The sequence below is a fragment of the Condylostylus longicornis genome, unplaced genomic scaffold (genome assembly GCF_029603195.1).
Source record: "Condylostylus longicornis isolate FDR11 unplaced genomic scaffold, ASM2960319v2 ptg000135l, whole genome shotgun sequence".
Classification (NCBI taxonomy): domain Eukaryota; kingdom Metazoa; phylum Arthropoda; class Insecta; order Diptera; family Dolichopodidae; genus Condylostylus; species Condylostylus longicornis.
In genome coordinates this window covers 18,079,017-18,093,049 of record NW_026578103.1, presented here as the reverse complement: position 1 = coordinate 18,093,049, position 14,033 = coordinate 18,079,017, and the positions used below count along the sequence as shown (strand labels likewise).

General features: G+C 23.1%; 1 protein-coding gene across 2 annotated transcripts; it reads left to right on the top strand.

Annotated features, from left to right (window-relative positions):
* Window positions 1-4,842: 4,842 nt before the first annotated feature.
* Window positions 4,843-13,293, top strand: LOC129615359 (dachshund homolog 2-like). Of its 2 annotated transcripts, none has more exons than XM_055530518.1 (6): window positions 4,843-5,679; window positions 10,268-10,479; window positions 11,281-11,746; window positions 11,815-12,290; window positions 12,361-12,444; window positions 12,576-13,293. In XM_055530518.1, the coding sequence occupies exons 1-6, from the start codon at window positions 4,967-4,969 to the stop codon at window positions 12,629-12,631; spliced, it is 2,007 nt and encodes a 668-aa protein (XP_055386493.1). In that variant the 5' UTR covers window positions 4,843-4,966; the 3' UTR covers window positions 12,632-13,293. The 2 variants fall into 2 exon arrangements, with proteins under 2 accessions (XP_055386493.1, XP_055386492.1); XM_055530517.1 differs by having other exon boundaries at window positions 10,262-10,479.
* The last annotated feature ends 740 nt before the right edge of the window (window positions 13,294-14,033 follow it).

The window sequence follows — 14,033 nt, the reverse complement described above, 5'->3', positions numbered from 1 at the left end:
TGTTGCGGGTCGAAGGAATAAAGAGAAAAATATCACAAATTTTCGAGAAATTTTTTAAAAACAAAACTTAAAAAAAAAAAAATTCGGACTTTGATTAGCTGTATCTCGAAACCTATAACACAAATCTAATTGACAATTGATTGCTCTTTATTTTGTTCCAAATCTAATCTAATTGATTTGATTGAAAATAAAGAGCAGTCAATTATCTGTAAAACATTATCTGGTTACGATGGTATCTGGTTATCTGGCAATTATCTGGTTACGAGGATATAAACAGTAATATAAAAGAAAAATTTGGTATCTTCTTTGTTAACAGCGAATCATGACTGCCATCTTATGCGAAACACCCTGTATATCTTATAAAAAATTTACTAACCAATTTCGATTACAACATAAATACACATTTTAGTTTTAATTCAATAAAAACAAGCAAAATTCTAGGTTTAATGGTTTTTTATGAAATATTGAAGTCAGAATTTCAAAATCTTAATTCATACATAGGAAACATCCTATTCTTTATATAATATTGGGAAATTAGAAAAAATTAAATTAGCTTGATGTTTTAAAAGCTAAAAAATTTTATTAAATTTAAATTACTTATACTACCGCCAATTTCATTTTTAAAAAAAAGTTCTAAATTATTTAAAAATTATTTTGCGGAAAATCGATATGAACTCTTACGAAAAAAAAATTTTATACATAGAATTGTTAATTGCAAAATTTTTATAAACCTGAGCTTTAAAATTCCAAAAAATTCTGCATTATCCAATGGTAATTGGAGCTTACATGCTATTCATTAAAATGCAATAGTTGACGATTTTAAAAATTTGATTAAATTTGATGATTAAAGCATGAAACTAAAATTTGTTCAAAAAATTAATACCCTGATGAAGATTTGAAAATAAACTGAAACATTAATAAAAAATTAAAAAACATTGTTTTATTTGTCCTACACCGGACTATATAAAATCTTTTAGTAATTAAAATCAAGGACGCTACAAGTAGAATTTTAATATGAAAAATATCGATAGGCAGAGTGGAAAATCAAAATATAAATTTATAATGTCATCAATTGGGTTACTGTTAAGTCTAAACATAGAATGGTATAATATATTTTAAATAGACGCCGTAGTTCTCCGTAGCAGTAAAAAGTTAATTTAGTTTCAAATTTACTGAGCATTTTTGAACTATTTTCGTTTTACACCATCAATTCTTGAATCTTATTATTGATTTTTATAAATTTAAGAATTCAAGCCCTTCAACAGTAAGTTTCTAAATTATGTAAATATTTTATTCATAGCTGAATTTTTAAAACATAAATTTTTTTTTTAATAAATCTCAAGTTACTATATACATTTACATATATTATAAAAATTTGAAATTTTTTCAAATATTTACGAAATTCGAACTATCAAGTACGGTCTTAATCAATACACGAATAGAAATTAACAAAAATCACTTCAATATTTTTTGTTTATAAAAATACATAATATTTTGTTTTGTACAATTATATATTTTATTTAATAATATTGAAATAATTAAAAAAATAAATTGTAAAAACTAATTTTCAAATAAATATACAATAAATAAATATTACAATTTCATATAACAATATTATAATTATTAATAAATATATACATGAATATATAAGTATATAACATATTATCTATATATAATAATTATTTATCCTCCTTAAAATACCTTTATACATTTTATACAAATACTTCTAGAATAATTTTTCTTTTATTTTTATTACATTACATTGCAGATTCTCACTATATATATTAATTGTTATACATATACGAGTATAATAAACTAGATTATATACATACAATTTAATTTTTTTTTACAATGTGGTTCCAATACTATAACGATGTAAAACTACATAAAATGTATAAATTTTTTTTATATTGTAAAAATATCTAGAAAAACAAAAATCCAAAAAGGAATGGATAGATACATAGACAGTCTATAGAATTTATAGAAGAATATTGAATATTAAAGCTTTTTGTTTTTTTCGGTGTTCTTTTTTATTTTTTTACATTAAATTTTATCTCTTTGTATAAAATAAAAACTTGGGGAAATAATAATCTTGTTTTCCTTTTTCTTCTTATACTAATATACAATATAATAGTAATAGTACTAAGTTATACATTTCATGTAATATAACAACTATGCTGCTACAATATTTTGTCATGCACATAAATTTTTCTTCTCTTTCAAATAAAATTAAAAAAATTGAGAGTAAAATACTATATATATACAATACTATAAGTATGACCGTAATTTAATTTTATACTCCAACAATAAACAAAAAAAATGTATTTTATGGAGATAAAAAAGTGCTCCACTCCAAATTTGCGTTTTACATTACAACACAATATTCACAAACAATGAAAACCAAAATGAATTGAGTATATAGAGAAAATTTCTCAATTTCATTTTATAAAATATTCTCCCCTTTTTTAATATTATGCATATACATATATATTAAAATTTTAATTTAAATGTATACGTGTTTGTATAGTTTAAGTGTATATAAAATAAATGGTAATAAAATGACTGTCATGCCATATAAGAATTTTATGCAACAAAATATTTTTATGTGTATGCAAGTATTTAAATTGAATATACGTTGTCACCTTATCGGAGACCTTTTCCATTCTTTACCTTTCATATTTTATTATTTTTTTTCTTTTCTTTTTAATTTATTTAAAAATTATTTTTTAAAGACAGTTTTTTTTTTTCACATATTATAATTATATGTGTATGTATTTTTGGTTGTATATACATAGTCATTAATTTATACGAACATAAATTTGAGAAAGAAGAAAAAAAAATTGAGAAGCTTTTTTTTTCTCAATAAAAAGAAAAATTATATTCCACATACATACATACATACATACATTAATATTAAAATGAAAATTTCTGCAAAATATACAAACTCTGTTATCAGATAAAATAGAACCATTTCTTTTCTCAATACATATACTTACATATTTATGTAATATATACAAACACACACTATTATTGTTATACAATATTATAGGTATTTTGATTTTTTTTTCTTATTTTATTTAAATATTATTATTTTGTTATTATTATTTTTTCAAATTTTACTACAAAAATACAAAAACAAGAGAAAAATAAAAAGAAAAATAATATCTGCCGGTGTATTGTAGGAAGAAGAAATAAAACAGATAATAAAAAAAATAATAAAAATAATAAAAATAATAACAATAATATTCACGGTAAGGAAGACACATAAGCACAGCATAATATAATAGTAGGTATATACAGAATAATAACTACGATGTAAGAAAATGTTGATGTTGATAAACCAACATAAAATACAATATAACAAAAATGTGAAAAAAACAAGTAAAAAATAAAAAAAATTATACATAAAATTAAATGTAATAAAAGGAAAAAAATTATAAGAAAATAATAATAATAATAATAATCATAAAATAATAAAAGAAATTATAACAGCAAAAAAATATAACAGAGCAAAAAAAAAAAATTATAAAAAAAAAAAAAAGAAAATTGCAGAGTCATAAATTGAATAAACCGTAAAATATTTTAGTAATATTATGAAGTTTGAAAGAGCTTCACAAACAATAGCGGGCGGTTCTCTTCTTAAATTAACAGAAAAACAACCCAAACATAAATACTATAAAACTAAAAACAATAAAAAAAATTTCTAAATACTAAATTCCTAAATGTAAATATCAAATTTTGAAAATAAAACAAAAAAAAAAAAACATAACAAAATTCTCTTAAACTGTTATATTAGTAGTATTTTGTATACTGTTTAAATTATAATAATTAATATCAGAGACATAGCGCCCCATATTATTTAATACTTACTAATTTAATAATTACTATTCTACTACAAAATTTTATTAATCTACTATAATTTTATAATTCCATAAATTAATTATTAATTTATTTAGTATTTTAATAATAATAATAAGAATAAGAAGTAAACAGCATACTTGACAATAAAATAATAATTTTAATAAATTGTGTATAAAAGTTTGCATTAATACTAAATGAAAAATAAATAATAATATAAACAAGTACATAAAATATTTTAAAAATATTAAATTGTATAATATATGAGAAAAATATTAAATAAATTATTAATAATATTAATACAAGAATATCTTAAATTTCAAAATTATTGTCATAAAAGTAAGTGTTACAAACAGTGAATTTAACAAATTTTACAGTGATTTGCTCTCATTTTTAAAAAAAATTAAAGCAAAAAAAAATAATAAATTCTTAATACGAGAATAAGAATTAAAATTTTTTTATAGTATAAAATTTCAGAATAAAGTGAAGAGAATAAAATAATGTTTAGAGCATAGCATGGCATAATATTTGTGTATAAAAAATTATAACATACTTCATACTCAACATATGTGTGGTTCGAGAATATTGTTAACAAAATGAAAATAAATTTATACACAAGCAACATATGTGAATGTATTATATTTCTTAATGTACATGTTTTTAGTATAACAAAATATATTACTGTAATCTGTAATACATGCATATGTAGTTACTAAATTTATTAATTGAATGGTAGAATTTTAGATATTTAATATTGATATCTGATATTTTTGAAAAATAAAGGCAGTTGAATAAATTTTTTATTATTAGTATTTTTATTTAATATTTAATTTATAAAAGAAAATAATTATAATAAAATAATTTTAAAGAATTTCTCCACAAATACATAAATGAATAAAATGATATTATTAGAAAATAATCTAAAATAAATAATATAAAATAAAAAAAAATTGAAAATAAAAACAAAAAAGTGTTTGTATTTTAAAAAAATTTTTAAACAATGAAAATAATAAAATACATAAAAAATTTTAAATAAATCCTTCAAATAGAAAAAAAAAAAAATTTCAAATTATTAAATACTTCTTATTTTCAATTGTATAAAAACAAAATGATGAATTTAGCATTACCAATGGATCTATTAACAGCTGCTAATGGACATCATCCACATTTAACACATCATTCATTAACATCTAATGGTTCAAATAATTCAAATAATAATAACAATAATAATAATAATAATAATAGTATTGGACATCATCAACAATTACCACCATCATCATCATCAGTAGCATCATCATCATCATCAACATCACCATCAGTAATATCATTAGCAAATAGTATACATCATCATCAACAACAACAACAACAATCACATCATTCTCATAATCATCATCATCCAAATCATCATTCATCACATCATAATCATCATCCACATCATCATCATCATCATCATCCACATTCTCATCATCATATACCAACAAGATTATATAATAGTCCACCACCAATATCAAGTTCTGATCCAACTGTTAATGATTGTAAATTAATTGAATATCGTGGTAAACAATTAGTTAGTTTTACTGTTGGTGGTGAAAAAATGTTATGTTTACCACAAGCAGTTGATATGTTTTTAAAAAATTATGTTGGTGGACCACATACAGTATATTGTAAATTAAAACGTTTAGATATTGTACCATTAGTATGTAATACAGAACAAATAAGAATATTAAGAGGATTAGGTGTATTACAGCCAGGTGTTAATCGTTGTAAATTATTATCAGTTAAAGATTTTGATACATTATTAGATGATTGCGAGAATGCAAGGTAATTGAAAACAAAAGTTTTTTTTTCTTATAATTTAATTGTCTTAATTTAATTTAAATTTTGTTTTTTTCTTAATTTTAATATTGATAATTTTTATTTTTTAAATTTTATATTTTTAAATTTCAAACCCGAAAAAAAATTCGTTCCTGTAAGAATATTGAACAATACATTAAACATTGAAATTCTTAATTTTTATAATATCAAACGATCTGTTCATTCTCTTAAATTTAATTAGTATAAAAAATTTAATTCACAATTTAATTGAAAAAAATTGTAATTTGAAAATCATGAAATTTAATCGTTCCGGGACAGCTTTCTCAAAAATTGTAGAATGCCAATTATTTTATTGTACAATAATGTAAAACTATTTTATTCACTTTATTCAAATCACATCAACTTTGATTAAAAATTTTAAAGTTTATTGATTTTAAAAATATTCTGTGCAAGATTTAAGCTTATTAAAAATTAGGCATCCTAATTTGTTAAAACTATTTTCTATTTGAAACATTCCCAACCATAAGCTTTCATAGTGGATCTGAGAACAGAGTACGTGAGTCGATTTTTTATCTAAATTTTTGTTGTGTAAGTGTGACTCAAACTTTTAATTATTTGGCTATTGCATTTCAGTTTTGTCTGTCTCTGTTCAATATAAAATTAATCTGTTCGAAAACCTCATATATTAATTTTATAAATATAATTATAAAAAAAAATGATGTCAGTCCGTTTTGTATTCGAAATCCGCATTGAATTTTGGCATAATCCCCAAATAGTAAAAATTCTAACCGTCTAAAATATTTTTTCCCGTTCTATATGGGATTCTTCATTATCCATTTTCAACTCAATATAAGAAAAAATTACACATACTGAGTCTCCTCTTTAATCCACGATTTACTATATTTATTTTTTTTCCACTTTTATTGCTTATTTCTGAAAGCATTACATAAAAACACAAAATTCTCTGTCACAGGTGAATTGAAAATTTAAAAAATAAACAAACCTTTTTTATACAAATATATATATATATATATATATTTTTTCTAAATTCAATACAAATATGCGTAAAAGCATTTTAAAAATTTATCAAAAATCTTGATGTGAAACGAAGTAGTTATTCTAATTTGGTATCCAAATACATGTAGAATGAATAAATACAATTATCATTCACTTCAACTTAACTAAAATCAAATCCCACCAACGCACAATTTCTCAAAATATTAAAATTATTTGAATGCAACTAAGTATATGCAACAAAACAAGGTCTAAAACAACAAAGAAAAAACACTCTACATACAAGAATGTAAGTACGATAATAAAAAATGCTATAAACAATAAACTTATTTTTACAACTCATTTTAGAGCTCACCAAAACGTAAGAGAACGTAATTTATAATAAAAGATCAAATATTTTTTTGTTGTCCGGCGTACAGAAGAAAAATTCTGTAAAAGCAAAACAAAAACAAGCTATTAAATAAAAATTCATTTTAAAAATCAAAATTGATTACTTTTGAAAGGAGTAAAAATAAAACAAGTAAAAAATGTAAAATAAGATAAAAATTAAGTCAGTCAATTAGCCACCACCGACAACTCAATAACAATTCATATAAATATTATTTCGCTTTTCGACTCGGCTGACTCGGATCGATCAATCGATTGACTGACCAACTCCTTAAAATGTATCAAAAAAAAACAAAAAAAAAAATTTTTTTTTTTTATGCATCAAATTGTATTGGAAATTCATTTATGCGTATTTAAAATACTTAAACTGCAATATTACCTACAAAATTGATTGCATCTACCTACCAGAAGTTGCACAATTCAAAACTGTTACTCGTAAAATCTTTTTATAAAAAAAAACATTTCAAATTTTTTTTTATTTTTGGTGCTGCTGCCGATGCCGTTTTAATTTTTTTTCTTTTCTTATTTCTTTTCTGTTATAATTTTCTCTTTTAATGTTTAACTATTAAACTGCATATTGAATGTTTGTTCATCTGTAAAAATTTAAAACCTTTCAACATCAAATTAAATCTTAGTTACAATTTCACATATTCATGTTGCATACGAACATATACGAACAATTTTGTTTCCATCTTAATATAGGGGTATTATAAAAAGTAAATTTTTACTCAGTTTAATATTTTATTAAAAACCTTCATCGCTCGTGAGGATTGCTATTGAAAATGCGGGCAGTAAAAACTATTTATAAGAGAGAAGAGTTTTACTTTAAGTATTGAGGAATTTGCATTTTGCATAAATATTCCTGGATGCATAATAGATTATCTCTTCGAATGGGCTTAAACTGAAAATGAAAAACAAAGAGAAGTAAAAAACAAATAATAAATAATGCAAAATAAAACGGAAATCACGCGGCAAACGTAAATCCTTTGAAGTTGCGGCTTTTTCAATTCAAAAAGGGGAAAACTTTTATTACTATCTTTGTTTTTGATTTTGCTGTTTTGCAAAAAATAATGCACACAATGCAATTACCGAACGAAAATGAAAAAACAAAAGAAAAAACAGAAAAAAATAGTTGAAAACTATTTGAAAAAAAAAATAGTAATAAAGAAAATTAAAATTAAAAATAAAACAGAATAAATAAAGTTAAGACAAATTGACTTTTTAAGGTTATGTAAAATAAAACCGTAAATGACAGTTTTTTTTTTTCTTCTTATACTTCTTCTACTATTTCTTATCCCCTCCTTCCAAAAATTCTTTCTTTTATTCTTCTTCTACATATATTGGTCTATTAAAGTCTTAAAAGAATTAAAATAAATTAAAAACAGAAAAAAACAAACGCGGACTGCATTAAAATTTTATTAAATAAGCAGTAAAACAGAAGAAGTTGTTCAACAATTTAAGTAATTTGTTAAACAATTTGCTGTAATTTGCTTTGTCAAGAATGAGTAATTTTTTGAAATATTTTATAAATATTTTATTATGGCTATAGGTTTTAAAATTAAAATGAAAGACAAGAAGTGAAAAAGCCAATAAAATTTAATTTTTTATAATTATGGAAAAAAAAATGTCAATGACAATTTAAATTGAAAAATTTTCAGGAATAGGTCATGTTTAAAAATAATATTTAATTCTTTTTCCCAAATACATACATTATATAAATAGCTACATACAATTATAAGAATATGAATTTATCTGAACACTCTTCCATTTAATAGTTAATAATTTGAGTAGAAGCAATATTGAGAAATGAAAAAAAATTTAAAAAATAAGAGTAGGATCTTTCATTAAGCCGTCGGTTTAAAAAGTTCTTTCCCAAATTTACTTTAATATTACTGATCTGGTAACTGGCTTTATAGTTCGTCTTCAGGGAATTAGTTAGTTAGGTCATAATTAATTTTCTAAATCAAATTGTGTTTTTGCATTAAGATGGCTAATTAATATTAAATTCTAGACCTGGAAGACCATACGCTGATTTATTAAATCTTATATAAGTTGTTCCATCCGTATAATAGCACTATTTACAAACAATACAAATCAAACGTATTCTACTATTAAACAGGGTATTTTTACTAGAAACATCGGTAGAAAAAAATTTTACCTATCTCCTCCTTCTTTGAAAGTTACATCCCCCAAAATCTCAAAAACGCCATTTTTCAAATTTTTATTGCAGCAAAACTATAAGCATTCTTAAAATTTTGCAAACGCACAAAAATAGTTCTTCTACCGCGGCATACCATATTTGAACTTCAAAAAAAACGAAATCGCCGTTAAAAAAACAAATACCGTCATTTTTTTTCTAGACCGCATGGTCCTGAAATTTTACAGTTTTCAGACACTAATAAATAGTTCATCTCGTTAGAAGAAAATTTTTTTCCAATCTCCAACCCTTTTCAAGTTATAGCATCTCGAAATTTATAGAATTTGAGCTTTCGGCACCTTATATTTCCGAAACTGTAAGCTTTCCCAAATTTCTATAAATGCAGATGGCTAACGGATTAAAAAATAAAATTATTTTTTTTCAACTTACGCAATTGACCCTTAAATTCAAAAATTATGTTAACTGCTATTTCGATTTTTTTTCCTTCGCCCTAAATGTATGCAATCTTTCAAATATTTGCGTATGTGAATGAATGCTATTTTAATAATGTATGTAGTAGTTATGTACATAAATTGTTTTTAAAAATAATATTTTCACTTGTTGAAGAGAAAACCTCTACATTACAAACCACTGGGTTGAGCCTTTAACTTTGTCGTTAAAGTTTGATTTGACTTTGCTATTTTGTAATTGTTTTTATTTTAATATTTTTGATATATTTTTAATTTTAAAATATTGATTTAAAATTTTTATTAATTCCTCAGTTCTTTAAGAAATTTTAAATTTTCAATTCAATAAAAATCAACAATTTTTAATTCAATAAATTCCAATTTAAAAAAAAAGTCCAGTTCTCTTTTAATTAAATTCCTTTCAATAATTTTCTTCGTAATAAAATTGTTAAACATTTCATAAAAATGTCATGTTCAATATTCTAAGGATAATTATCAGGAAAATTAACATTTCCAAGTTTTCTGTTTTATGTTTTTCCTTTTTTTTTTAATTAACTCTACATTCAAACTAATTAATATTAAGTTCTAGACCTGGAAGACCACCAAAACGTGGTTCAATTGGTATGCCATTACCACCATCAGCGGCAGCATATTTAGCATCAGCAACATCAGCATCATCATCATCATCATCATCTGCTGTTATGATGCCAGGGGCAACAGGATCAGAACATCCACAAATAAAAAAACTTCGTCATGAAAATTCTGATGAAAATTTATATGAAGATCGAAATCATTTAACAGGTATACATACAAATTAAATTGGATTTTATTAAATGGGTTTTCAACTTATAATTACAGTGCTTAATTATACATTTGTAGTTTTTCAAACAAACACACTTTTTATTTTAAAAATTATTTAAATAAATTTTTGTATTGAATTTCGGTATAAATGTCGCATATGCGTTAATAATCGCATATTTTTCATCCGTTATCGAAAATGTAAAACAATATTGTAAAACGACCACACAATTTGAATAGAAAATTTATTGGATGCAAAATGCCAATTCTAAAATATTAAACTTAACCAAGTTTTTTAATTTTCAGAACATTTAGTTGTTAACAAAGAAATTATAAAGATTTTACAAGGACAACTCTAAGAGAAAATAGTTGTTATGCAAAACACAAAATAATTCTCATATTATAAAAATGTTACTTCATTTTTTATGATAGTTAATTACCGTAATAATCATAATGAATAAGATGATCTTGATTCTAATAACAATTAAAATCATTTTTGGATTTATCAATTCAATATTCACACATATTTTGACGATTTCGAATATTTTTCGGGCCTTAGTATCAGTAATATTAATTAATTCCTTCAGAGCATATCCTATACTTAATGGCTTCACATATAAAAAATTGAAATTTTTCAAATCCCACAAAAATCTCCGATAAAACTCTTCCCATTTCTTTAAAACTGTTACCATAAAATTATCGCCTTAGTATAGATAAAACAATACTAGTTTACGCAATTATTTTGGAGCGCATATTTTCCAATTCTGTAATGAAACTTTTATCTAAGAAATTTAAAACCAACAGGTCATCATCATTTATTAGATGGCTCAAATAAATCATCACCATCATCTTCTGCAGCATCTTCAACACAATTACTAGCTGAAACAGCAAATCAAATCAATCATATGGCATTTATGCAAATGAATAGTTTTCCAAGTTTAATGGCAAATCGAATGACAACAGCAGCTGCTGCAGCTGCAGCAGCAGCAGCAGGAATATTTCCATCATCACTATCATCTGAACAAGATCAATTATTGAGAAGAACAACATCTTCATCATCATCATCAGCATCAACAAATACTAATCATCCTGCACATCATCTTAATCATCATCATTCTTTGGGACAAAATGAATCAATATTAAAGGATCAAATAATTAATCGTGAAATTGATATGGAAACATTCTTTAGATCTGGTTTGTGGGCTAAAAATATTACGAATAGTAATAATTATCAGAGTCAATATGAAGATATGGTAAAACATTTAGAGAGGTAAAATTTCTTCCCATTCTAATTGTAAAACAAAATTATAACATTAATTTCTTTAACTTGGTTCTTAGGTTAAAAGAAGATAATGAAACAAATCGCAGAAATTCTTTGGATCATAAATATAAAGATAGTAATAATCCAAGAGATTCAACATCAAGTCCAGTTTTAAATCTTTCAAAATCTGATAATACAGAAATAAGTCGTGGTGGCGGTGATGATTCATGGAGTCATAAAAGTCGTTCAATAACTCCAGATAATCCTGAAAAACTAGAAAAAGAAAATATTGAAAATCATGATGAAGTTGCTGTTGATGATAATGATAATGAAAATGGTCTAATTAAACCAAAAATTGAAAATGATAATTTATTACATGATAATTCAAGGCCACCATCAACAATTATTTCAAGGACACCAAGCCGTAATATATCACCATTAATTGAAGAACCAACATTTTCAATGGAAATTTTACTTCGAAATATTCAAGCTTTATTAAAAATTGCCGCCGATAATGCTCTACAATATGAAAAACAGAATTTATACGAAAGAGGTGAGTTTTTAAACCTGTGTATGAATGTGTTTCTTTTAATCTATAATGTTTGTTTTTCTTATTTTTACAGCTGAACTGAAAATGGATGTGATGAGAGAAAAAGAAATCAAGGATTCTATAGAAAAACAATTGAATGAAGAACGGAAATTACGAGGTAAGTTTTCAAAATTAATTTCAAAAATTTTTAAAATAATAGTGAATTTTTATAAAAATCACTTAATTTAAACTTAAAAGATGTTTTGGAGGCTAATTTTAAATATTAAAATTTTTTTGTTTTATTTACAGTTCTGTACCAGAAACGTTATCGCAAGGAGAAGCGATTGCGTGCCAGGCTTGGTTAGCAATTAAAGTAAAAAATTATTAAAGAAATTTAAAAAAAAAAATTAATGTATTTGATCCCCAAACAAGTATGTCCTCCATTAGAGTATAATCATTACCATTATAGTATTTAACAAATAAAAAGTAAATTAAAAATATTTAAAAAATCTAAAATCATAAAAACAATGATGAAAATTCATATTGTAATAAAATTGTAGGCAACCTGTAGACACAAACATATTAATATTAATTATGCCAAAATTTATATAAAATTAAATTTTATAAAAATTTAACATAGAACTATTCGGAATCCAATTATTTATAAGTATATATGTATGTGTATATTTATTAAATTTTTTAAGAAAAATTATTATTAAAAATATATTTCTGTGGTAGCAAGAAAAATCTATCTAAGTTTAACAATTCTTAATTTTGTGTTTTAAAATCAAAATTTTTATTTAATTAAATTCAAGACTTACCTCTCTTTTTTGTATTCATCGGATAGAAAGAAACCAAAATATAAATTTGTATTATGTGGTTTTAAAGTCAAAATACTATATTTGTAGTATGCGTTTGATTTTCTAATAAAATTGTTATAGATACACAATAATGACACTATCTAAATCTATTAAATTTCATAACTATCTGGATCTGTTAATTATTGCAAAAATTTTTACGCTTACAAAGTTTTCCTTATGACCACAGAATTATAGTTTTTTTCGAATGATCAGGATTAGTATCGAATTTTAATATTACTTTTAATTCTCATATGATTGTTTCTGTTATATTGTGATATTAATAAAAATTATTGTGTGAAACAAGCACTCTATGTCACAGTATTGATTTAGTAAAGTCACTTACTAAATAATTTTAATTGTTTTAAGTGAGATATTTTCCTTTATTTGTTAACATGCCATATTTATACAAATATTGTGTAACAATTTTATGCAATAACAAATATTGTTGACTGATAAGAAGTTAATTGGTTTTTTTATACGAAAACGCTGTTGTCTCATAACATTACCATTCAATTTGAATAATAATTTATTTGTGAAATATTACCAATTCAGTCTTCAAGACTTGTTGTTAAACCATCAATTCAATTTTTTAATATAAATTAAAATTTATACATTCGCTACTCGCCTTCATTAATTTGATCGCACTGATTTACTAAAATGATATCGTGCATTGTTGGAGGCTTTTAATTTTTCTTAAAATACCATGTATTATTTAGAAAATTTATTAAATTAATTCAAAATTTTTTTAATGTCAATAATAACAGTTTGATCATCAGCCCCAAATTATTAATTTTGATATTATAACAATTTTTATAAAATATAATTTTAAACATACAATTATAAATTATAACCAACATTATATGCATGAATATTACATATGACTCGTAAATCGTAATTTTTCTGTAAA

Bases quoted from the DNA above. Each gene is read 5' to 3' on its own strand.
- LOC129615359 (XM_055530517.1), top strand. From the start codon at position 4,967: ATGATGAATTTAGCATTACCAATGGATCTATTAACAGCTGCTAATGGA. The intron at 5,680-10,261 runs GTAATTGAAAAC...ATTAATATTAAG, and splicing joins GATGATTGCGAGAATGCAAG to TTCTAGACCTGGAAGACCAC. The intron at 12,445-12,575 runs GTAAGTTTTCAA...TTTTATTTACAG, and splicing joins TGAAGAACGGAAATTACGAG to TTCTGTACCAGAAACGTTAT.